The sequence below is a fragment of the Hemicordylus capensis genome, chromosome 6 (genome assembly GCF_027244095.1).
Source record: "Hemicordylus capensis ecotype Gifberg chromosome 6, rHemCap1.1.pri, whole genome shotgun sequence".
Lineage (NCBI taxonomy): Eukaryota > Metazoa > Chordata > Lepidosauria > Squamata > Cordylidae > Hemicordylus > Hemicordylus capensis.
Window position 1 is genome coordinate 26,438,255 of NC_069662.1, and position 26,196 is coordinate 26,464,450.

At 49.7% G+C, this 26,196-nt stretch overlaps 1 protein-coding gene across 1 annotated transcript; it reads left to right on the forward strand.

Annotated features, from left to right (window-relative positions):
• Nucleotides 1-511: 511 nt before the first annotated feature.
• On the forward strand, nt 512-25,915 carry LOC128330997 (vomeronasal type-2 receptor 26-like). Its single transcript, XM_053264364.1, has 4 exons — nt 512-1,063; nt 2,161-2,388; nt 22,553-22,679; nt 25,014-25,915. Exons 1-4 carry the CDS (start codon nt 512-514, stop codon nt 25,913-25,915), a joined length of 1,809 nt encoding a protein of 602 aa, XP_053120339.1.
• The last annotated feature ends 281 nt before the right edge of the window (nt 25,916-26,196 follow it).

Consider the following 26,196-nt stretch of genomic DNA (forward strand, 5'->3'; position numbering starts at 1 on the left):
GCATAAAACAAACCAAGAATTTTAAACAGTTAGAATATATAAAAGATCAAATTAAAATACCCATAATAACACACCAAATAACTAAAAGGTTTGGCTGAAAAGATGTTTCTTTAGTTGTTTCCTAAAAGCCAACAGGGTGGAGCAGCATCAAGAAGTGCATCTCACAGCCCTGAGAAAACTATGCCATCAACATTTGAAAGTACTACAAGAATCCTGTTATGCTTTTCTGTTTCCCTCTCCCCATTACATCCCTTCTTAGCTCATCTATGGTGCTGCTCCAGTGATGAATGACAAAACTCCAGGACTTCCCTTCTACCAGTTGGTCTCAAAGGAAGCCCTTCAGAATGAAGGAATTCTCTCCTTACTTCTGCATTTCAACTGGACGTGGATTGGGGTTGTTTATATGGATAACGACAATGGAGAAAGATTTGTACAAACAGTGGTTCCAATGTTTTCCCAGCGTGGCATTTGTTTTGCCTTCATAGAAAGACTCCCCACAATAAGTTTTACAATGGATATTCTTGTCATCCTGCAGGATGCATCAGCAATATGTAATAGAATCATGAAGAGCAATGCCAATGTGTTGGTTGCCTATGGAGAATCTTATGCTGTGGCCTTTTTTAGATGGATGCCCTTATTAAGAGGAGATGCAACACCAAAAGGTAAAGTGTATATAGCAACAACCCAGGTGGAGCACACTGCTTTTATATTCCAAAGGAACTGGGATACAGAAATATTCCATGGTTCATTAACCTTTACAATTCACTCCAGTGAGCTGCCAGGATTTCACCAATTTCTTGAGAAGAAAACCCCTTTGAGCATCAGAGGAGATGGTTTTATGCGTGATTTCTGGAAGCAAGTATTTGAGTGTGAATTCCTTAATTCAGATCCAGGTGATGTAGATGGGAATATTTGCACTGGTGAGGAGAAGCTGGAGAGCCTTCCTGGGGAATTTTTTGAAAGGAGGATGTCTGGCCACAGCTACAGCATCTACAATGCTGCCTATGCTGTAGCCCATGCTTTACATGCCATGTATTCGTCTAGGCATAAACACAGAGCAACTGTGAACAGAGAGAGACTGGAATTAAAGAACCAACAGGGGTGGCAGGTTGTTATTATTATTATTGTTATTTTTATTGTTGTTGTTGTTGTTGTTAGTCTTTGTAAACTGCTTTTTGTTGAAACATGTTATTAAAATATTACTACTTCTGCTACTTCTGCTGTTAAAACTTATTAGTATTCATATTTTTAATAATTTGATGTTATTATTTATTATGTAACTATCATTATAATATAATTAATAATTTACAAATATTTTATTAATAATAATTAATGGCAGAACACCCTCAAGTTTAGATTTGCAAAATGATTCAGATCAAATCAATTTGAGCTCAAAATGCACCTTTTCAAGTTATTTGAGCTCAACATGATTTTCCCCCCCTTCTTTGGATTTTTTCTTCATCTCACTTTTATCCAGCCCCCACTGAGTTTAATAGCTTGGGTGCTGTGCTGATTCCCCACCACCACCTATTGTTTTTATCTGTACCAGAAGTCCCAGTGGCTTTAACTGGGTGCTGCTTTAATCCCCCCACCCCCACTTTATGCATTTTTTCTTATTCCTTGTAGCCAGCCTGCAATGGCTTTAATAACTGGGAGCTGTGCTGTTTGTTTCTTTTTCTTTTGCACCCCCAAGCTTCAACTCTTTGCTGCTGTTGCTCTGCTCAGTGGCACACTTGGTAATGTTGATGCCCAGACTTTAACGCTTATGCCCCCTCCACTGTAAGTCCCCCTTAAAGCCTGCTTTGTGAGGCCTCCTGCCACCACCCCACACCCAGCACACCACACCTCCAATCCCCCCCCCAATCTCAGCCTTCATGTGCACAGCCGAGTGGTGGTCGGGGTGTGGGGTGAACCAAGCAGGTGTCCCCTCCGCCGCAGCAAGCGGTAGCAGAAGAAGTAGTGACCACTGGGCCTGTCTGTTCGGCCCAGCAACTTTTGAGAACTGTGAGGTGCTCCAGCTCTCCTGCACTGTCGAAATAGTGTGTTGCAAGCCCGTGACATCACTGATCAGGATGTAATACTATAGATGCTAGTAGATACGTGTTTGAAAGCTCCAGTGGCAGTCTTTTAAAAATGCTTGCCTTTTACTCTTTAATGTAGCTGCATCATTTCCTGAGAGGTGTTGCATTCAACAGTAGTGCAGGGGACACTGTTTCCTTTAACCAGAATGGAGAGATAGCAGCTGGATTGGATATTACCAACTGGATTGTTTTCAAAAATCAGTCTTTTCATAGAGTGAAAGTTGGACAGATGGATCCTCAGGCTGCTCCAGATCAAGTGTTCAACATCAATGATGATACCATAACATGGCACGGCTGGTTTAACCAGGTAACACCAAATTGGGGAAATCTAGTTTAAATGAACAGGAAATCTTAGTATGGATGAGACAAGTTAATTTCATTGGATAGTGTTCAGCCGATTTAATTATTCCCTTTAAAATGTTTTATAAAATAATGACAAGACTAGCATAACTACAATTAATAGTATTTCATAATTGGTAGCTGATTCAAAATAATAATAAATATAAATATGGGAAACTTCACTGATGTTGGGGTTTCTTTCTCTTCACCCCATAGATAAATTATGGCAGGGAAGGAGGTAGCTTATCACCCTGATCCTCCTCTTCCCCAACAGAGATGTCTCTTCTAGCCCTTTCTGGGCTCCCACAGGTGACCTGCAGCTCACCTCTTTTCTCCTCCTCTCATTTTTTCTTTAAAGAGGGATGTGAAAATTGTTTTGAATTTGAATTGATTTGACTTGAATCTGGGTGATTCCAGTGATTCGAATTGATATTGAATCACCCCTTTAAAAGGCCATTCTATTTGAATTCAAGTTGAAATTTCAGAATTTGGCTTGAATCAATTCAAATTCAACTTGAGAGATGTTTGTAAAAAAAATCAGGCAACCTGATTGGTTAGAAAGGTGCCAAAACAGGGTCAAATTGATTTAAATCTGATTTGAATCAATTCAGAATTGAATCCAATTTTTGGATCAGATTCAAATTCAATTCAAATTCAAAATGTATTTTTGGAATTTGATTCAAATTTGAAATGAATTAAAACATTTGCTCTATGCTTATCTCTGTCTAATAAAGACTAGCCAAAAATTGCAAAATAAATATAAGTCCACTATTTCATAATCGAGTTCATAAAATTGCGAAACACATAATGAATTATCAAAGCTGCCACGGCTGCAGCCTCAGAGAAGACAATCATTCCCAGAAGCACCAGGGCCACTCTCAGACCTAGAACGAAAGTTAAGAGGGAAAGTCCCTTTTAAACGTAAGGTGCAGAAGGCAAGGCCGCTGCTATTTTCACCCCTCTGGAGCAAAGGTTTTGAACAGCTTTTTTGTTCTATTTTTGTTGTATTTATTTGTGTGAACTGCCTAGAGCCTTTGGAGTTCCTCAGTATATCAAACAAACAAACAAACAAAGTATGGTCAGATACTTACTATGGAGATGTTATAGACCACAGCCAATCCACCTCCCCGACCATGTCCCCTTACCTGCTCCTCAACAGAGTACCATGGAGGGAGAAGCTGGGACCAGACAGGCCTCCCCGAACCAAGTCTCTGGGATACATACTACGTCAGGCCCTTCATCTAGAATCAGATCATGGCTTGTTTAAGGCTTATTCTGGACCTACAAGGCATTACAAAGGAGCGAGATGAGGCTCTGTGGTTGGTTGACACTGCTCCCCAAAGTCAAAGAACTGGCAGGACAGCCAAAAGGGGTAACCAAAATTAGGTTTCTGATTTCCCTTCCCCTGCAGCAGCCTGCTGACCTTCCTTTCTTACTTCTCTTCCCCACCACCACTGGAATAGCTGCCCATAATCAGTAGGTACAACCCTATCTCTGCATCTCCAGACAATCCCAGACACTTTAAAACTAAATTCACCCGGTATTTAAAACAGAAGCCGAATTAAATATACCCATCCACCACTACCACACCCATGAAGGATCCTGGGCTAGGCAGGATCCTGGACTACAATCCCACAGGGCAAAGTCAGAGAAAACCTATTCCTAGAGCTTCTTTAGTGAGGAGAGGCCACACTGTTCCATCAGATTCAAAGCTTTATTAATCATGACATGCTGGCTGTCTATCATGAGATGAGAGAGCCCTGATTATGGGTGTATATAGAGTATATAAGCAGAAGTCTTATCAATTATGCAAAGAATTCATTCCAAAAGATGCATTAATCCCAATGCTCCAACACACTTCCAGCAACCATGGACCATCAAAAAGATACATTCTTTTCCCCTTCTGTGCATGGCCAACTTTGCAGCACATTAATGTCATTGTGTACCATCAGTAACTATAGCATCCCTCCCCTGCCCCAATACCATGATGGAGTCAGTTTTTCCATGACAGTAAGCAAGGAAAAGCTAACAACAGATGCAGCAGACAGCACACACATGGGCTCTTGCCTTAAGTAGCACTGAATGGGAAGCAGACAGTCTCTTCCTCTCCTCTGCAGTAGGCTTATGTGATCACCTGGCATTCTGTGTGTGTGTGTCCATGTGACCGTATCTGTTTGTGTGTCTGCCCTAAGGATGTGCGGTTCCGTCTGGATCCGGACCGGTTCGTCCCGAACCGGTCCGGATCCGGCGGTTCGATCCCGGACCGAATCGGGCCCTTCTGGGACCGAGCCGGACTGAATCCGAGCCGGTTCGGTACCGAACCGGCTCGGGTTTCCCGAACTGGTCCGGGAGTGCCGTTGAGTCTCTGGAGTGTCTCTTTAAAGTTGCAAGTGTGTCCTCCATTTTGTGTCTCCTTCCCAAAACTTTTGCTCCTCCTTGCATCCATTTTGTGATGCTATTTCCAGGCATTGTATTGGCTGCGCTATTGATCCTTGATTGGCCAGAATGAGTCCTTTGGTCTGGTAGGCTGCTTGGCTGTTGCACTGTTGAGAGCTGGCACCCTGTTGGTGGTGGGGGGGTGCAAAGGTGGGGGCTCCCAAAGGAGGGAATTTCAAACCTATATAAACCCAAGCCTCTTCTCTGGAAACTTCTCTTGGCTGCAGTTGTGGGATCATCTCTGAGACCTTGCTTGCTCTTTTGCTGCTGGTGTCTGCTGTGAGTCCCTGACTGTGTGTCACATTAGTGTGTGTCTGTCTCTCTGCTCTCTCTGTGTGTTGTTGTGTGCCACCTTGTCCATCTGCCCTCTGTCTGTCTCTGTCCAAACCTCTTTAATACTTTCCCCTCAACTTTTTCCAACTTTCCCTGTTGTGTTTTCTGTTCTCTTCACCCTTTCTCTCTCAACCCTTCTCCCAAAGTTTTGGCTTGCCCTCCCCCCCCCATCTTCTGCATTGCTTTCCTGTTTTTGTGCCTTGCCTGACTTTTGTTCCACTTTTTGAGTTTCATTCAATTATTGCTTCTGTGTAAATTTATATATTTGCTGATTTTGGTTTTTAATTAATAACTTCTGCTATTGTTATTGCTGGCTGCCTGTCTGAGTTGTGTTCCTGAGGATTTAGTTTATATTATTGCTGCAATTGGATTCCTTGTGTTCTGATTTTGATTGTTAATTTGTTCCCCTCTGGCCCTGCTCCTAGCTTCCCCCTCCCTCCCTCCCTCCCTCCCTCCCTCCCTCCCTCCCTCCCAGATAAGATTGTTTCCCTCCTGTGCTACTGCCTGTTGAGTCTTGCATTCTTTGGATTTCTTTGTGGAATTAGGTTCTGGTTTTGGTTTTGCTCCCTTTGTGTGTCCCACCCACTCCCCCAGTCCCTCCCCCTGGTAGTTGTTACCCCCCCCCCCCCGCCCTGAGACTTTCTGGCTGCCCTTTGGTTTCCTTTTTTTTTACTTTGTGTATAGATTCTTTTGATTCAAATTTGATTGTTCCCCTGTGTGGCCCTCTGCTCCCAGCTTCCTCCTCCCTCCCCTCCAGAAACCCACTCCCCCCACTGCCACCTCCTCCTCCTCCACTCCTGCCCTGCCTGCCCGCTCCCACCCAGATTCATCCCCCTTTACGCATACTAATCCCCCCAAAACACACCCTGCCCTCTGGTCTCTCCCCCTCTTGCCCCCCAACTCCCTGCTACATACCCCAGACCCCCTGAAACACACTCCACCTCCCAAACACCCTCTGGTCTCTCCCCCTTTTGCCCCCTGACTCCCCGCTACATACCCCAGACACCCTGAAACACACTCCACCTCCCAAACACCCTCTGTTGGTCTCTCCCCCTCTTTCCCCCCTGACTCCCCGCTACATACCCCAGACCCCCTGAAACACACTCCACCTCCCAAACACCCTCTGATCTCTCCCCCTCTTGCCCCCCTGACTCCCCGCTACATACCCCAGACATCCTGAAACACACTCCACCTCCCAAACACCCTCTGTTGGTCTCTCCCCCTCTTTCCCCCCTGACTCCCCGCTACATACCCCAGCCCAGACCCCCTGAAACACACTCCACCTCCCAAACACCCTCTGTTGGTCTCTCCCCCTCTTTCCCCCCTGACTCCCCGCTACATACCCCAGACCCCCTGAAACACACTCCACCTCCCAAACACCCTCTGGTCTCTCCCCCTCTTGCCCCCCTGACTCCCCGCTACATACCCCAGACCCCCTGAAACACACTCCACCTCCCAAACACCCTCTGGTCTCTCCCCCTCTTGCCCCCCTAACTCCCCGCTACATACCCCAGACCCCCTGAAACACACTCCACCTCCCAAACACCCTCTGTTGGTCTCTCCCCCTCTTGCCCCCCTGACTCCCCGCTACATACCCCAGACCCCCTGAAACACACTCCACCTCCCAAACACCCTCTGTTGGTCTCTCCCCCTCTTTCCCCCCTGACTCCCCGCTACATACCCCAGACCCCCTGAAACACACTCCACCTCCCAAACACCCTCTGGTCTCTCCCCCTCTTGCCCCCCTGACTCCCCGCTACATACCCCAGACCCCCTGAAACACACTCCACCTCCCAAACACCCTCTGTTGGTCTCTCCCCCTCTTTCCCCCCTGACTCCCCGCTACATACCCCAGACCCCCTGAAACACACTCCACCTCCCAAACACCCTCTGGTCTCTCCCCCTCTTGCCCCCCTGACTCCCCGCTACATACCCTAGACCCCCTGAAACACACTCCACCTCCCAAGCACCCTCTGTTGGTCTCTCCCCCTCTTTCCCCCCTGACTCCCCGCTACATACCCCAGACCCCCTGAAACACACTCCACCTCCCAAACACCCTCTGGTCTCTCCCCCTCTTGCCCCCCTGACTCCCCGCTACATACCCCAGACCCCCTGAAACACACTCCACCTCCCAAACACCCTCTGTTGGTCTCTCCCCCTCTTTCCCCCCTGACTCCCCGCTACATACCCCAGCCCAGACCCCCTGAAACACACTCCACCTCCCAAACACCCTCTGGTCTCTCCCCCTCTTGCCCCCTGACTCCCCGCTACATACCCCAGACCCCCTGAAACACACTCCACCTCCCAAACACCCTCTATTGGTCTCTCCCCCTCTTTCCCCCCTAACTCCCCACTACATACCCCAGCCCAGACCCCCTGAAACACACTCCACCTCCCAAACACCCTCTGTTGGTCTCTCCCCCTCTTTCCCCCCTGACTCCCCGCTACATACCCCAGCCCAGACCCCCTGAAACACACTCCACCTCCCAAACACCCTCTGATCTCTCCCCCTCTTGCCCCCCTGACTCCCCGCTACATACCCCAGACATCCTGAAACACACTCCACCTCCCAAACACCCTCTGTTGGTCTCTCCCCCTCTTTCCCCCCTGACTCCCCGCTACATACCCCAGCCCAGACCCCCTGAAACACACTCCACCTCCCAAACACCCTCTGTTGGTCTCTCCCCCTCTTTCCCCCCTGACTCCCCGCTACATACCCCAGACCCCCTGAAACACACTCCACCTCCCAAACACCCTCTGGTCTCTCCCCCTCTTGCCCCCCTGACTCCCCGCTACATACCCCAGACCCCCTGAAACACACTCCACCTCCCAAACACCCTCTGGTCTCTCCCCCTCTTTCCCCCCTAACTCCCCGCTACATACCCCAGACCCCCTGAAACACACTCCACCTCCCAAACACCCTCTGTTGGTCTCTCCCCCTCTTGCCCCCCTGACTCCCCGCTACATACCCCAGACCCCCTGAAACACACTCCACCTCCCAAACACCCTCTGTTGGTCTCTCCCCCTCTTTCCCCCCTGACTCCCCGCTACATACCCCAGACCCCCTGAAACACACTCCACCTCCCAAACACCCTCTGGTCTCTCCCCCTCTTGCCCCCCTGACTCCCCGCTACATACCCTAGACCCCCTGAAACACACTCCACCTCCCCAGCACCCTCTGTTGGTCTCTCCCCCTCTTGCCCCCCTGACTCCCCGCTACATACCCCAGACCCCCTGAAACACACTCCACCTCCCAAGCACCCTCTGTTGGTCTCTCCCCCTCTTTCCCCCCTGACTCCCCGCTACATACCCCAGACCCCCTGAAACACACTCCACCTCCCAAACACCCTCTGGTCTCTCCCCCTCTTGCCCCCCTGACTCCCCGCTACATACCCCAGACCCCCTGAAACACACTCCACCTCCCAAACACCCTCTGTTGGTCTCTCCCCCTCTTTCCCCTCTGACTCCCCGCTACATACCCCAGACCCCCTAAAACACACTCCACCTCCCAAACACCCTCTGGTCTCTCCCCCTCTTGCCCCCCTGACTCCCCGCTACATACCCCAGACCCCCTGAAACACACTCCACCTCCCAAACACCCTCTGGTCTCTCCCCCTCTTGCCCCCCTGACTCCCCGCTACATACCCCAGACCCCCTGAAACACACTCCACCTCCCAAACACCCTCTGTTGGTCTCTCCCCCTCTTTCCCCCCTGACTCCCCGCTACATACCCCAGCCCAGACCCCCTGAAACACACTCCACCTCCCAAACACCCTCTGGTCTCTCCCCCTCTTGCCCCCCTGACTCCCCGCTACATACCCCAGACCCCCTGAAACACACTCCACCTCCCAAACACCCTCTGTTGGTCTCTCCCCCTCTTTCCCCCCTGACTCCCCACTACATACCCCAGCCCAGACCCCCTGAAACACACTCCACCTCCCAAACACCCTCTGTTGGTCTCTCCCCCTCTTGCCCCCCTGACTCCCCGCTACATACCCCAGCCCAGACCCCCTGAAACACACTCCACCTCCCAAACACCCTCTGTTGGTCTCTCCCCCTCTTTCCCCCCTGACTCCCCGCTACATACCCCAGACCCCCTGAAACACACTCCACCTCCCAAACACCCTCTGGTCTCTCCCCCTCTTGCCCCCCTGACTCCCCGCTAAATATCCCAGACCCCCTGAAACACACTCCACCTCCCAAACACCCTCTGGTCTCTCCCCCTCTTGCCCCCCTAACTCCCCGCTACATACCCCAGACCCCCTGAAACACACTCCACCTCCCAAACACCCTCTGTTGGTCTCTCCCCCTCTTGCCCCCCTGACTCCCCGCTATATACCCCAGACCCCCTGAAACACACTCCACCTCCCAAACACCCTCTGTTGGTCTCTCCCCCTCTTTCCCCCCTGACTCCCCGCTACATACCCCAGACCCCCTGAAACACACTCCACCTCCCAAACACCCTCTGGTCTCTCCCCCTCTTGCCCCCCTGACTCCCCGCTACATACCCCAGACCCCCTGAAACACACTCCACCTCCCAAACACCCTCTGGTCTCTCCCCCTCTTGCCCCCCTGACTCCCCGCTACATACCCCAGACCCCCTGAAACACACTCCACCTCCCAAACACCCTCTGTTGGTCTCTCCCCCTCTTTCCCCCCTGACTCCCCGCTACATACCCCAGCCCAGACCCCCTGAAACACACTCCACCTCCCAAACACCCTCTGGTCTCTCCCCCTCTTGCCCCCTGACTCCCCGCTACATACCCCAGACCCCCTGAAACACACTCCACCTCCCAAACACCCTCTGTTGGTCTCTCCCCCTCTTTCCCCCTGACTCCCCACTACATACCCCAGCCCAGACCCCCTGAAACACACTCCACCTCCCAAACACCCTCTGTTGGTCTCTCCCCCTCTTGGGACCGTCACTGCTGCTGCTGCTGTCCTCCTCCCACACCCGAATCCCCCTCCCTGCTGCTACATTACAGCTCCTCCTCTCTTCTTCCTCTCTCTCTCTCTTTCTCTCTCCTCATCCCTTCACTTCTTCTTCCTCCCACAGCTGCAGCCACACAGTATCCTACCTCCGACCTCACCTGGAGGTCCCCGCCATCGTTTTTTTTTCTTTTGAAAGTTGTTTTATTTCATATGTCTCTGCTTGGGGGTGAGTTGAGCAACAACACACAAATAGTGTTGTCTCCTCACTTCTGCCCCTCCATCGTTGAACTACCCCGGTTGCCTGTGCCTCGTGCGGCCGCCCTGTTGTGTCCCAGCCCAGGGGGTTGGCTGGCGGCGGCGCATCCGTGACCAGCAGTGAGCAGCAGGAGAAGGACCGGAAGAAGAGGGGTTAGTGCGTGTGCAATTGTGCACCTTTTGTTGCCCCCTTTCTCTCCCTAGCTGGCGGTTTTAAATAGGGACACCCCTATCTTGAAATGCATTTGGGTGTGGGGAGGAGGGAGAGGAGATGTACCGTTGCAACTTGTGTCTTCATGCCCAATAAAGAAATTGCTGCTGTGTGTTGCGTTGCATTGCATGTGTCTTGCAGGTGGTTTTTGAACAGGTGCCTTCTTCCAGAGTGTTTCCTTGCCTCTGGGGCAGTCTGAGTGGGGTCAGGGGATCGGATGCTGCCACTACATGCTGGGCCAATGCCACGCCAGAGTGCTTCCTTGCCTCTGGGGCAGTCTGAGTGGGGCCAGGGGGTCGGATGCTGCCACTACATGCTGGGCCAATGCCACGCCAGAGTGCTTCCGTGCCTCTGGGGCAGTCTGAGTGGGGTCCTGGGCTCTGATGCTGCCACTACATGCTGGGCCAATACACACATATGATGATGATCATGATGTTCAATCCATGAGGCTGCCATCAAGTGTTTGCTGCTTTTGCTTGCCATGGCATTGGGCGGGCAGAGTCACAGAGTGGGTGGGTTCAACCTCTGTGTAGGTGTGACTGGGTTCTGGTTTGGGTTGTGTGCAATTTAGAGTCACTAAATAGGCTGCATTGAGTTTGATGCTCCCCCCACAGGAGCATTACTTGAGAACCACCCCCCAGAACCCACACTTTGTGTTCCAGTTCACTAAATAAGGGTTTCCTCCTTTGATCTGCAGGTTCCCAAGCATTGACTGCGTCCCTCCCCCACCCCCGGTAGGTGCTGTGCCCTCACCCCATCCACTCCCCCCCCCCAAAAAAGTTAAAAACTTGCCACCCACACCACAACTACTCCACCCAACTGCCCGTGCCACCCTCCCACACCAGGGGTCCACCCTTTAACCCCCTATTTTTTTAAAAAAACCCTCCCAGACCCATCTCCCCAATTGGCTTGGTGGTTGACTCCCAAATTCTAAAAGGACACCCTCCCCCTCACTTTGATTGGCTTCCCCCCCCATATCAAAAAGTCTTCCTTTCCCCCCAATTGGCTTCCTTTTTTGAAAACAAACTTCCCCCCCGCCGCCTCCAAATCAGCTGCCTTTTTTTTTTTGGCCCCTAAGCCCCTCCAAATTATTTTTTTGACCCTGTCTGGCCTTCCTCCTAAAGTCTCCCTCCTTCTGACCTAGCAGCATGTCTGAGCACCGTGTGGCGGGCAGGGCTCGCTCAAGGCTGGCAGGCAGAGGTGGGAGAGGCCAGGTGCGGGGTGCGCCTGCGGCACGGGGAGGGAGAGGACGCGGGGAGCCTGAGGACACCCCAGTTCTCCCCACTGGAGAATTCTTTGCTCCGGCCCCATCTTTGGTGCGCAGGATTCAGTTCCCCACGCCTGCTGCCGCCAATCGCGGCAGAGGCAGAGACACCGTTAGGGCTGTGGCGGGTCCCTCCTCGCCGGCGGCACCAGGTGCTGCTGAGGTACCACCAGTTGTTGAGGTGGAGGAGACTGTGGAGTTGGAGGAGCAGGTAGAGGGTGGTGAGGACCGTGTGGCTGGCAGCGATGCAGCCAGGTTCTCCCTCCCTCTGGGGCCCCTTCCCCCTATCCTTTCACCGCTCAGTGGGGCCCTCCCTCGTGAAGCCCGACACTCTGGTGGGGAGCAGTCTGGCGAGGTGGTGGAGGAGAGGCCTGCCTCTCCTATGCCAGTTGAGCCTGGCCTTTCCTCCGCTGTGGAGGGCGGAAGGGGCGGGTTGGGTGGCAGCAGTGGGCAGGCAGCGACGGCCGCCCCCCCCCCAGGACTGCAGCCACCCTGCGAGAAACGGCCTAGGACAGCGCCCAGGGCGCAGGAGGCCAAGGGCAGTGGAGCATGGGTGCATTTTGAGGTCCCTCAAGATGCCCCATTCCACGCCTGCTGTGTCCACTGCAGGATGCTTGTCAGCCGTGGAAGGGACCCTGCGCACCTGGGTACGACTCCTATGTGGAGACACCTAGAGCGTCACCACCCAGGTCTCAGGGGACAGGCTGGCAGCGCTAGTGCGCCTTGTGCATCTGCCACTAGGGCAGGCAGCGGCAGTGTGCCAGCCAGCAGGCAGGCTACACTGCCCGTCCAGCGGTGGACGCAATCCTCGGGCAGCCATCGTATTGTTCGCGTGGACTATCATCACCTCACCCGCCTCATAGGGGAGATGATTTCCACTGACGACCAGCCGTTTCAGGTGCTCGAGAAGAACGGCTTCCGCCGGATTCTCCAATACCTGGCTCCCGAATACATCATCCCCTCAAGGACCATGTTCAGCCGGAACGTGGTCCCCTCCCTGTACTGCCGGTGCAGGGAGCTCGTGTCGGCCGAGCTGCGTGCAGTTCCGGCCGGGACAAGCGTGCATTTCACGACTGACCTCTGGACCAGTGTCAGTGGGATGCACGCTTCTTTCCTGGCCCTCACTGCCCACTGGTGGGGACCGGAGAGTGAGGGGACCTCCGTGGGCGATGCTTCCGGGTCCGGCGTGGCTCCCGCTGCACTACGGCACAGGTGGGCCGTCCTGCATGTGGAGACGATGGACACGAGGCACACCGCGGAGGAGGTGGCGGCCGTACTCGACCGCCAGATAGAGGAGTGGATTGGCGGGTGTCCACACCTCTCCCGCGGCTTCATTGTCACCGACAATGGAGCCAACGTTACCGCCACTGTCGAGACAGTCATGGACTGTGTGAACATATGTGTATGGCACACACGCTCCATCTGACCGTCAGGGATGCCCTTGGCCTTAAGGAGCTGAAGGCGTCCCAGGAGAAGGGGGCCCGCCCCATCCCAGCTGCTGTTGCTGCCACGGCCACGCTTGTGGATAAGTCTCGCAAGCTGGCCACCCACTTCCACCGCAGCGAGAAGTCCAGGAGACTGCTTCGCCCGAAGCAGGATGACCTTGGCCTTCCTCGCCATCTCATCCCTACGGATGTGGAGACGCGGTGGAACTCCACCTTCCTCCTGTTCCAGCGCCTGTTGGAGCAGGAGAGAGCCCTTGTCGCCCTGGCGAGGGACGAGTCCTTGGATGTCTGCGACTTCTCGAACGCAGAGTGGAAGCAGATGTCCGAGGCGGTGTCGGCACTCGAGCCCTTCCAGCTTGCCACGAAGGGCTTGTGTGGCGACACCACTCCCTTGAGCCAGGCGCTGCCCACAGCTGTTGGTCTCGAGAAGCTGATGGGTGGACTCCATATCTCTCTGACCACGCCAGAGGGTCATGCTCTGGCTGGGAGGCTGAGGTCTGGGGTTGACAAGCGGCTCGTTGATGTGCTGGGAGACAGGGAGGAGTATGTCCTCGCTTGTCTCTGTCACCCAGCCCTCAAGGGCAATGCCGTGAGTGCCGACGAATTGCCCAGGTGGAAGGGCATCCTGGTCGAGAAGGTTAGGGAGGAGGAGGCCGCTAGGGCCCACAGAGACCAGGGTGTTGGTAGTGGTGTGGGGGCAGCCCTCGCGGCCCAACCCACACCCAGCAGCAGCATAGGCGGCCAGCCGGCGTCAGCTTCCCCTTCCCCTCCCTCTTCCCTGTCCAGCAGCGCGGCGTCCCAGGCGGCGCCATCGCAGCAGCCACTTGCTACCGACTCGAGATCCGCCCAGTGGTTTCAGCGGTTCTGCTATGGCGCCATGCCTGGCATGCGGGAGGCTCAACCTGCCAGGCCCCCCTCCAGTGCTGAGCAATGCATTGCACAGTACTTGGAGGAGCCTGTGGAGGGAGACGGCGTGGACTGCGCACAGTTCTGGGCGAGCCGCCGCCAAGTCTGGCCGGACCTGGTGGTGGTGGCTGTGCGCCTCCTCTCCTGCCCCCCAACCAGTGTCCAGAGCAAGCGGGTGTTTTCACGTGCCGGGGACGTGGTGACACCCTCTCGCTCCCGCTTGGACCCTGGTCTGGTGGAGCAGCTGGTCTTCCTTAAGGTGAACCTCCCCCTGTTGGGCTACCCCAAGCTGGAGTTTGAGCTGGGCAAGTGATTACCGTGGGTTGCCCCATGGTTGGTCACCTGCCTGGCTCGACCTCTGTGCTTATCCCTACTCTCCCCCCTTCCACCTCTAGCTGAGCTGACGTGACAGATGCTGAGCTGTGCCAGCCAGTCGCAGCGTGTAGTATGCCCACACAGAGATGCAGTTGTAGTAGTAGTTGTAGTGCTGCGACTGGCCAGATGTTTACAATGCCCACGCCCACCTAAAAAGAAACCCAATGCTGACCAGCACAGGCCCTTTATCTATCCACCTGTCAGCATTTGGGGACCTGGCGTGGGCACGGCACACCCCCCCAAAGTAGCACAGCCCACGGAGTACTAGACTTAGCGGCAGCGGCGGGTATACGTTCTAAAATGCAGTGTAGATATGTAAATACTGTATGTAAATAAACATGTAAATAAATTTTTCTTTAAAAACCCCATGTTAAAATCAAGCCTCAAAATTATGCAAAAGAAAGAAAAAAAGGTGACAAAGGGAGAACAAAATGATGAATGCCAAATGAATTGATTTTATTGAAAATGTCGCCAGAAATCATGTGTGGGGGGGCTTGGTTTACATGGAGAAAATGATTGGATGATTTTTTCTAATGAAACGAATGAATTATTATCATCTTATGTTCATCTTGATTGTTGTCACTGTTGATGTTGGCTGATGGCAAAAAACCCAAAACCATCAGAATAGCAATGAACTGGCTGCCAACACAACATATTGATTGATAACTGTGCAGGGGGGGAATTGGGTCTGTGTGTGTGTGTGTGGTGCAGGCTCAGTCTGTCTCTTCGTGTTGTGTGTCTGTCTGTCTGTCTGTCTGTGTGAATGGATGCCTAGCACTGTCTCTGTGTGTGGATGCTTCCTGTGTGTGGTGTGGTGTGTGTCTGTCTACATGTTTTTTCCTCCCCCCTCCAACTCCCTCCCCCCCATGCCTCCCTCCATCCCTCCCCTCTCATCCTCCCCCCTTCCTCTTCACCACCCTCCATCCTCCCTCCCTTCCAGCCCACCACCGCCTCACCTGCCCCCAACCCCGGTCTGGCAGATGATGAGAGTCTGGTCTCTCCCACCGAAGCACACACATGAGCACGTGTGTGCACAAATATGTGGCTGAGCAACTCTGAGCCGGACACTCCCCCCCTTCAATCCCCTCTACATCCCTCTCCCCCTCCCCTTTCCTCCCCCCTGCCTCCCTCCCTCCCCCCTCCTAGCTAGCAGCGCACATATACACAGTACACACACACAAAACACCTGTGGTGGCAAACACCACCAGCACACATGCACTCACACTGGTGCCACCACCTCTGCCTTGGGCCTCTGTGTCCTTGAGCAAATATGTGGTGGTGGACCAGAGAAGAATTTCTTTCCAGCAAGGCAAAAGGCATGCACTCACTACACACACACACACACACACACACACACACACACACACACACACATGACACGAAGAGGTGAAAAGACGAGAAGAGGCAACTTCTAGAACCAGCAGCAGCAGGTGAGTGTCGTGTAACTGTGTTGCTTCCCAAGGCCACTGCCCATGCTCAATGATCAGTCTGCTGAAACTAAAGAACTAGCCATAATCATCCTTCCTCACACGCAGCGCAGCGCAGCGCAGCGCAGCTCAGCTCAGCTGCACAGCACACTGACTAACTAGACACTACAGCTGGTGGTAGAAAAAACAGAAGTCTAGATTCTAGAAGATGTCCTGGTGGATTTTAAACTTTCAAATCTGTGCTAGGATTGCCTCGCCGCCGCCTCCTCCTCCTGCTGCCTGTAATTGTGCCCTCTCCCCTTGCAGTTGCGCCGTCGTGATGGGTTGGTGATGTGCGTGCGCCGTCTACTTAGCTCTCTCCTCCTCATGTTGGCTGGGCTTGCCAGGCACTGGCTGGCAGCAGCTGTTGGCTGTGTGCTAGGCTCAGGCTGTGGCGCGCGTGACTGGACTGGGAATGTGATTGTAGCGGAAACACTGGTTGTGGTGGTAGCAGTAGTAGCTGTTGCTGTTGCTGGGCTGGTGGCTGCTGGCCTGTGCTGACTCTGCGCACTTGGTCTGGTCTGGTAATTTGGATGCAGATGTAGGGTGTGTGTGCATGATCCATGGGGAGCATCAGAGCAGAGCAGAGCAGGTTGGCTGGCTTCTGTCTGTCAGGCCTAGTCAGTGGCAGGCACTGAGTGAGGCGGTGGTTTCTTTGGGCGTCACATCACCCATCATGCAGAGCGGCAGGTCTGCTGCTCTGCTGCTCCGCCTCCTGCTTCTTCTCTGTGTGTGCTGCTCTTGTGCTTAGTGTGCTTCTCCGCTGCTGCTGCTGCTGCTGCTGTGCTGGCAGGCAGCACAGCAGTGGCCTTTTTGTTAGATCAGAGAGTGGGTGTTGTCTCTCTGAGTGTCCTCCTCTTACTTGCTTGGATAGGAGTGGTGGTAGTAGGTAGGCATTAAGATGGACTGACTAGGTGTTACGTGTTAGGGCGCCCAGAGAGAGGCGCCAAAAAGATGGGGTGGCAATTGTTGGGTTGCTCCTAGTATTATTGGTGAATTTTTGAAGAAATTTTTTTTTCCATTGGCTAGAATGGGGGTTTAGGGCTGCCCCAGACCCACCTCTGTGGGGTGGCAGCACCGCCAAAGTGGGTCCAGGGCCATGGCAAAAATGCCCTCAGTCCCTCCCAGCAATCCCCGTAGAGATAGGAGTGATGGTTCTGTTGTTTTTCTGAGGTGTTCTGAGTGAGTGTGGATTCTGTGATAGCAAATGAGAGTGGATTCATGGTGTCTCATTGGAAATCTCATTAGCTATCATAGAATCTACACTCAGAACACCTCAGAAAAAATACAGAACCATCACTCCTATCTCTATGGGGATTGCTGGGAGGGACTGAGGGCATTTTTGCCATGGCCCCGGACCCACTTTGGGGGTGCTGCCACCCCACAGAGGTGGGTCAGGGCAGCCCTAAACCCCCATTCTAGCCAATGGAAAAAAATTTTTCTTCAAAAATTCACCAATAATACTAGGAGCCACCAATTGCCTTGGGACTTTTGGGGTGGAGGACACCCATGGGTGGCTACCACCCACCCCAGCTTTTTTGCCCCTAAGGGCTCCACATTGTGAGTTATGGGCAAAAATTAATTTTTTAAAAAAAATTGTAAAAAATCAGAGGAAGGTCCAATCGACTTGAAATTTGGGTGGCAGGTAGAACACAGTGTCCCCTTCAAAACCAGCCACTTTTTGTGATCCGAACCAGTTCTGTTCGGATCTGAACTGGTTCAAAACCGAACCAGACCGGGGGGTGGTCCGGCAAAACCAAAACCGAACCAACCCGGTCCGGTCCGGACCCGGTTCGGACCCGAACCGAACCGGGAGAACCGGTTTTATGCACATCCCTAGTCTGCCCCCCATCAAATTCGCAATGCCTAGATCAATATGAACCAAACAGGGTACAGTTATAGGGACACATAGGGACACCTCAATGGCATAGTTTGTGATGATGCCATCCATTCTAATTCGAGATGGCAGATGTATGAACATTTGGGGCACAAGTAAGCTAACCTGTGGACATTCTAACCGATTTGAACCAATGTGGTACAGTTGTAGTGAATTACACACATGGACACCTCAGTGGCATAGTTTGTGATGATGTTATCCAAGCCAATTCAAGATGGTGGATATGTGAACATTTAAGGCATGTGAGGACTAACTTGCGAACTGCCTAACCAATTTGAATCAAATTTGCCACAGGTGTAGGGACAGATAAGGAAAGCTCAATGGTGTAGTTTGTGATGATGTCACCCACCCTGATCCACGATGGCAGATGCATGAATATTGAAGGTGCAAGTGGGAACCAATTTGGACCAAATTTGGTACAGGTGTAGGGGGACCTCAAAGGTTAAGATTGTAATGATGTCATCCACCACATCTCAAGATGGCAAACACGTGAACATTTGAGGAGCAAGTGGGCTAACCTGTGAACTGCCTAACAGATTTGGAGCAAATTTAGTCCAGTTGTAGAGATAGTGAAAGGCAAGTAGACAGATTAGTTCGTACTAGAACAACTTGTTTTTCAATGTAAACTGCTTTGAAAACTTGTTTTGTTGAAATGTGGTATAGGAAGAAGAGGATGAGGAAAAGGAAGAACGCCTACAACTTTCCCTCTCTTTTGGTGTATTACAGCTGGCTTCTCAGAACATTACCTCTCCCATTTGACCAGCCAGGTCCCTATGGAGACATGGGAAATACCTGTTAGAGCCCTCTATGAGGAGGAACTAGTCCCATTAGATTTAAAAAATGACCCATTCCCAGAATGGCCAACTGTTTCAGTAGCTGAAGTCAAGAAGCTTATTGATTCCTTAAAAGCAGGCAAGGCCTTGGGCTGTGATTGCATCTTTCCTGAAATGATTAAGCTTAATGCAGATTGGTGGGCTCCTGTGTTGGCAGCTCTCTTTACATGTATAGATCAAACTTGGTATATACTTGAAGACTGGGGCATAGCCATAATAGTGCTCATGTTTAAAAAGGGGACAGATGTGATCCTGCCAATTATTGCCCAGTTAGCCTGATGAGTGTTGCGAGGAAGCTTTACTCCAGGCAACTTGATTGGAAGTTACAAGACTGGATGGAAAATGAAGGTATTTGGGGGCAATGAACAGGCTGGTTTTAGAAGGAGGTGCTCAACCATGCCCTGGTATTATACCATCTGATTGAGAAATACAGCAACAAACCCAAGTCCTCCTTGTATGTGGTCTTTGTAGATTTTAAAGCAGCCTTTGATTCAACCTCAGGGATAAGCCTCTGGGGAAAACTCAGGGAAACTAATACTGATAACTTTTTCTCATTCAGAAACTTTACAAGAACACTAGTTTGAGAGTGAGATGTAGCCTTCAAGGTTCACTTTCACATCTAATGACTACCAGCAAAGGAGTTAAACAAGGGTGCATTTTGACTCCCTTCCTGTTCAACTTTTACCTAAATAGCTTAGCCAACATCTCTCTGATCCAGTGCTACATCCCCCAACTATTGGGAGAATAGCTATCTCAATCTTGCTGTATGCAGATGATGATGCCATCCTCTCACAAACTCCAGCGGGCCTTAGGAGAGTGCTTATTCTCCTCGCTAATTATTCCAAGGACAATCAGCTGGTAATTAATTTCCAGATATCCAAAGTGATGGTCTTTGCCAAGAGGCCCAAGAGACTTAATTATTAGATAGAAGGTCATTGTATAGAGCAGGTCAATACTTTTAAATATTTGGGTGTGGTTTTTCAAGCCAATGGGTCATGGAAGGCCCACATGGACAATGTTGCCCAACAGGCACAAAGGAGTGCATCAGCAACATTAAGATTCTTTCACTGCAAAGGTGGAGAGGTTATCCCTACAGCGTTAAAGCTACTTGCTGCTGAATCATCATCTCAACTCTTATATGGATCACAACTGGACACTTAATCTGATTATAGGACATGGGAGACAGTTCTAAGTTTATTAGAGCAGTATTTAAGGCCCCTCGATGTATTTCCAACTCAGCATTGAGGTTGGAAATGGGCCTACAGAGGGTGGAAACAAAAGCATAGATTTTAATCCTCAATTATTGTCTCAAGATCCATTCCTCCCCTCTGGGACTAATACCCCTTGTGCTGGCCGATAGGTTTCAATCCACCTGGAGACAAGCACTATTGGGCAGATTGTCATCACTTGGCTTTTCTACTGAATATTTGTCATTATTAGATCGCAATCAAGCCAAGGAGAGGATCTTGGACATTGAACACCGGAATGATTTAAGCTCCATTTCAGAGACCATAAGAGGTGGCCTTGGTGACTTTAGCTCGGAAGCTGTTAGCTACCTACTGTCACTTTCTCTAATGTGCCATCACAGGGTGTTTCTCAGACCAAGATAACTTAAGTAGTTTTATCTGGAAGGTTTTTGAACATTCCTTTGGCCAGTCGAATTTGTTCTTGTGGCTCAGGCGAAACCAAATCTGTCTACCATGTGCTGTTGTTTTGCTCTTTTTATAATAATATATATTTTTTAACATTTTACATTTTTTACAATGATAGCGTAATCTTATTTCTCTCCTGCTATCACATTTTCCCAGCTGAACTGCTTATGCCATATGCCTTCTCGCAGATAGGGAGCTTTCTATCACCCACAATGTTGCCAGATTTTTTGAAGCTGCTGTTAAGATCTGCCAGCAGCTAACTTCTAGCTCTGCTTCCTAGATTCCACTACAAGAGGCTACTATGTTGGTGTACTCTGTATGACTGAATTCTTATCTGAATGTAGTATTATTTGTTTGTATGTACTTCTAATCAATGGTCATAATACAGCTATTCATTCATTCATTTATTCATTCATACTACTACTTCTGCTTCTGAATATCCTCTGGACAAATCCATCTCTCTCTCTCTCTCTCTCTCTCTCTCTCTCTCTCTCTCTCTCTCTCTCTCTCTCTCTCAACTCTCTGTCCATTAAATGATTCTCCACTCATTTTCTTATGTGATTTTCATTGAAGCACTATAGTGCTCTCTGCTATTTTCTGCCTTGATCTCACATCGGTATGTTATTCCTGGAAGGAAAAGTTTATTTGCTTATTTGAACCAAGTCTTTTGTCTTTTCTCTTCCTTTTGGCCACAATCCCACAGGGGAAGCAAGGAGTAGGCAGGTTACAGCAGAAAGAGCAGGCAGCACACACATGGACTCTTACCGAGGACACCACTGAATGGTCTTGTCCTCTCCTTTGCAGTAGGCTTATGAGATCACCTGATATTCCATCTGTGGGTCCATGTGACTATGTGTTTGTGTGTGTGCCCCCCTGTCAACTTCACAATGCCTGGACCAATATGAATCAAATTGATTACAGTTGTAGGGACATATAGGGACACCTCAATGGCATAGTTTTTGATTATGTCATCCACCCCAATCTAGGAAGGAGCCACCATTGAGCAAACAGGTTAAAAGAACCTGGGCCACCAATGAACGGGCTTCTGGAGCTCCCGTTGCACGTGATGTCACCCGCTGAAGGGAGAGGAAGGGAAATAAATGTGTAAATGAAATGGGGAGCGCTTGCTCGAGATTCTCTAGAGCCTGAGCCACGCCCCTGTGCACATGATGGGGCTTAACACAGGCTGCCATTTGGCTGGCTCTGCTCCTGACCCCAATTCAAGATGGCAGATGCATAAACCTTTGAACCACAAGTGGGCTGACTTGTAAACCACCTAACTGATTTGAACCAAATTTGATACAGCTGTAGGGACACATAGGGAGAGCTCAATGTTTATGATGAGGTCATCCACCGTGATTCAAGATGGCAGATGCATGAATGTTTGAGGTACAATTTGGTACAGCACTGGTACACACTGTAGGCTGTTGTTTTTTTTAAAGATCTTCCTTTCACCAGGTAGCCCTTTGTGCCACCAAAAAATGTCCCTGAAGGACATGTTTGGCAACCAACATGTTTAAATGCACACAAAGAGAGCATAATTGAAGACAAATAGCACACAAACTTCTAAAGCATCACATCCACCATCCTACATCACATCCCAACAGAAAGTCCTTACTTTCCCAACCTCTTGCAGTTAATTCCCAGCTATTTCTGCCCTTTAGGTATTCACTTAGATTGAACAAGCTTCCAACTCATTCTGTTTCCTCTTTACCTTTCTCTTTGGGTCCCACTCCAAACTTCCAGATGCTGTTTAATTACATCAAGGCTGCACAACTGTGGTCCTCCTACAGATGTTGGATTACAACTCCCATCACCCCTGCCTATTGACCACTAGGGCTAGGGTTGATGGTAGTTCTGGTCCAACAACAGCAGGAGGGCCAAAATTGTGCAGCCTTGCATTACACACATGTATGTTCCCCTCCATTTAGCTGGTGGGATCACCTTCTGCACATTCCAAATGCTATTTCATTCATAAAAAATGTGAGATTACAAATTATATCCCAGCCTTTAGTAGGCATTGAGAAACCCTCAACCAACTATTATGGGTACATGCCCCAGAAACCTGAGGATTCAAAACTCATTATTCTCAATGTTATCATTCTCTCCCCCCCACCCACCCATTAGACACAGCCTCTTTCACTGTGTACGGAGAGTTGCCATCCTGGCTTTAGCAAGAGAGTGAAGGAGGGGGAGCCATTTTGCTGCTATGATTGCATCCCATGTCCAGAAGGGGAGATTTCAAACCAGATGGGTAAGAAATATATCATACAACTATTTCAGTCATGTTTGTGTTAACCAAGGGGAATGAATGTATATAGAAAATTATGGATACGTTTGTTTGTTTGTTTGTTTGTTTGTTTGTTACATTTATATACTTCCTCATAGAGATGTGCACAAAAGCGGTTTGCCTGGTTTGGTTCAAATTCAACCAATTCAACTAGGTTCAAACCGGGGTGTGGGGGATCGGTTTTGGTTTTGCTCGAACCCCTGTTTGGTTAATGCATAAATAAATAACAATAATTCCTGTCGGGGGTGCCTGTGGTATTGAGGCCAGCCCTGCCATTCCCCCAGACCCACTGTGGGGTGCCTTGGCACCCCCAAAGGGGGGGTTGGGGCTGCCTCAAATTTCCATTATTCCTTATGGGAAATTTTGAAAAATTTGAAAAATTCACCAATAATCAGAGAAGTGTTCGATTGTCTTGGGGGCACTATAATAATATTATTTTTTAAAATATATATATATTAAGATCATCAGAGTGTCCAATTGCTTTGGGGTTTGGGTGGTAGTTGTCACCCATGGGTGCCTACTACTCAGCCCAGTTTTGGAGGTTCAAACCAGTTTGAACCAGTTTGAAACAAACCAGGCTCAGTTCGCTTAGAATTCAAACTGGCAGGTCAAACCCAATGACTAGTTCAGTTCAAATTCAAACTGTGGAACCGAACTGGTTCAAATTCAAACCGGTTTGCACATCCCTACTGCCTCATACTAATGTCTCAAGGCAATTCCAAGTATCATGGATACATTGTTTTTCTTTCGTATTTAAAACTCCATGGGCATTTTCAAAAGGGATGGGATGGATAAGAAGCTTATAAGAGGAAAGAACACATTCTTAACTGTTGTGTCTGACATTTGTGGTTGGGACACATAGGGACACCTCAATGGCATAGTTTTTGTTTATGATTGAGTGAACAGGTTCAAAGAACCTGGGATGTTGCACCAGATAATTTCACTAACTTGGGAGCTTGCATTCCAGACTAGCATTCTGCTGGTCCAACAGGGCCTACTTCTACAATCAGTGGCATGCCTCCAGGTTGTGGAAACCTCTTCCTCAGTCCATACATGTTGAAGGGAATAATGGAAAGCTATACACAATTCTTCTTGTGTAACTTTTGTGCAAACAAACCAGGAGTGCAACTGTTGACTCACTGGCAATAGATCAAGAAGCATTTCCTACTGTATTCCTTTCTTCCTCACTTTTTCAGCCACCAGTATTGCTTATTTAATTGATTGTCTGAGCAGGCGCATGGAAGCTCAGTTTCCAGTCTCTTTCTTTGTGTGTTTAGTAAACTCTCCCCGACACACACACACACACACACACACACACACACACACACACACACACACACACTTTTACTTAAGTTACTTATTGTCTGACCAGAATGAAAGGATTTCTACCAATGTAGCCAAATTCTGCCTTCTTGCAAGTAGAATTTGCCACGAGGTGACTTCCTGCTCAATATGATGGTTGGTTTGAAGGTAACACTTATTTATTTATTTATTTATTTACTTATTTACTCACTCATTTATTTATTTGATTCTATATCCCGCTCTTCCTCCAAGGAGCCCAGAGTGGTGCACTACATACTTAGGTTTCTCCTCACAACAACCCTGTGAAGTAGGTTAGGCTGAGAACGTTAATGGATTAAATAAGTGTACTCAGATAGATGTGGATAAGTTGTAATTTGAAATGTATTTTTGAACTGTAATATATGTAGATCGTCCTCCTTGGCTAAACCTCCAACTATGTATTAACTATGGTAGCATATTATTTGATATGTATGGAATTTGTGATTAATCTTCTGTGGTATATTATCTCTGATCAGTGACTGTAATAAAAGATGATGGCTAATCTCCCCCACACTTTATTTTGCTCTGTGTCTTATGCTGTTAACACGAATCCTACGTTATTTCATACTGTGCAGATGATATCACTACCCTGTAGCTCTAAGAAATATAAGACTCCTGGAAATGCAGGAGCTGCTAATCCCAGGGAATTTAACAAAGATGTCATAGCTGCCTTTTCAACACAGCATTCCATAGATAATATGACAGCTATGTGTCTGACTAAGCCTATTCCCATCCTACTGGCATGCGCCTTTTGCCCTACACGAACTTTTGAATTTTATTCTAGATGTATAGAGAGTGATCCAGTGTTGGGGAGATCATTGTTGGGGAGATAAGTACCTGGTGTGCATTTGGATCACAAAGCAATTCTCTCTTTTATATCTGTAAGAGGCAAAGGTAATGTATGTTGGTGAGACTTACAGAATATAGGAGATTGAGATGATATCTTGTTTTTTACAGATCTAAATGACTGTTACAAATGCACAGATGAAAACTATCCAAACAAAAATCAGGATTCATGTATTCCCAAGGAAGTAGTATTTTTGTCTTACGAAGAACATTTGGGGTTTGGATTAGCCTTTATGTCGATTTTCTTTTCATGTGTCACAGCTCTGGTTCTAGGAATCTTTATGAAGCACCACAACACTCCCATTGTCAAAGCCAACAACCAGAGCCTCACCTACACTCTCCTCATTTCCCTCCTGCTCTGCTTCCTGTCTGCATTGCTCTTCATTGGTCAACCAGGGAAGGTGACCTGTCTCCTCCGACAACCTGCTTTTGGCATCATCTTCTCAGTAGCTGTTTCTTGTGTGCTGGCAAAAACCATCACAGTTGTTCTGGCTTTCATGGCCACTAAGCCAGGATCCAGGATGAGGAAATGGGTGGGCAAAAGACTGGCCAGTTCCATGGTTCTATCCTCTTCCATTCTTCAAGCTGGTATTTGTACTGGCTGGCTGGCAACTTCTCCTCCATTTCCAGATGCTGATAAGCACTCCGTGATTGACAAAATTGTACTCGAATGTAATGAAGGGTCTGTTGTATTGTTTTATTGTGTCTTGGGCTATACATGCTTCCTTGCAATTATCTGTTTCATTCTTGCATTCCTTTCCAGGAAGCTGCCTGACAGCTTCAATGAAGCCAAGTTCATCACTTTCAGCATGTTGGTCTTTTGCAGTGTGTGGCTCTCCTTTGTTCCAACCTATCTGAGCACAAAAGGGAAATACATGGTAGCTGTGGAGATCTTCTCTATCTTAGCCTCCAGTGCTGGCTTGCTGGCTTGCATCTTTTCTCCAAAATGTTATATTATGGTTTTGAGGCCTGAACTGAACAACAAGGAACATCTAATGAGAAGAATGGACTAAAAACAACAACAATGTGTCTGTTACCTTTTCTACAGACTGCAGCCCATGAGTGTCTCAAGGTAGAACTCATTAATTTTCCCCTGATACTTTTCCTGCTGGTGCTGCCTTTTCCCTTGCTTCACTTAAAATCATGGGCCTCGCATCTATTGGATGAGGGGGTGCAAATGTCCCTGGGCGCGGAGGGTCAAGGGACCCACAAGGGCCCCAACACCCCACACTCATGCACTCCCGCACCACCCCGCCCGTGGCCATTTCCCATTTACGGGTGTTGTGGTGGTAGT

Excerpts from the sequence above, each read along its gene's own strand:
- LOC128330997 (XM_053264364.1), top strand. The coding sequence starts at position 512 with ATGGATATTCTTGTCATCCTGCAGGATGCATCAGCAATATGTAATAGA. Across the intron at positions 1,064-2,160 it reads GGCATAAACACAGAGCAACT|CTGCATCATTTCCTGAGAGG; the intron begins GTGAACAGAGAG and ends TCTTTAATGTAG. Across the intron at positions 2,389-22,552 it reads GGCACGGCTGGTTTAACCAG|ACACAGCCTCTTTCACTGTG; the intron begins GTAACACCAAAT and ends CCCACCCATTAG.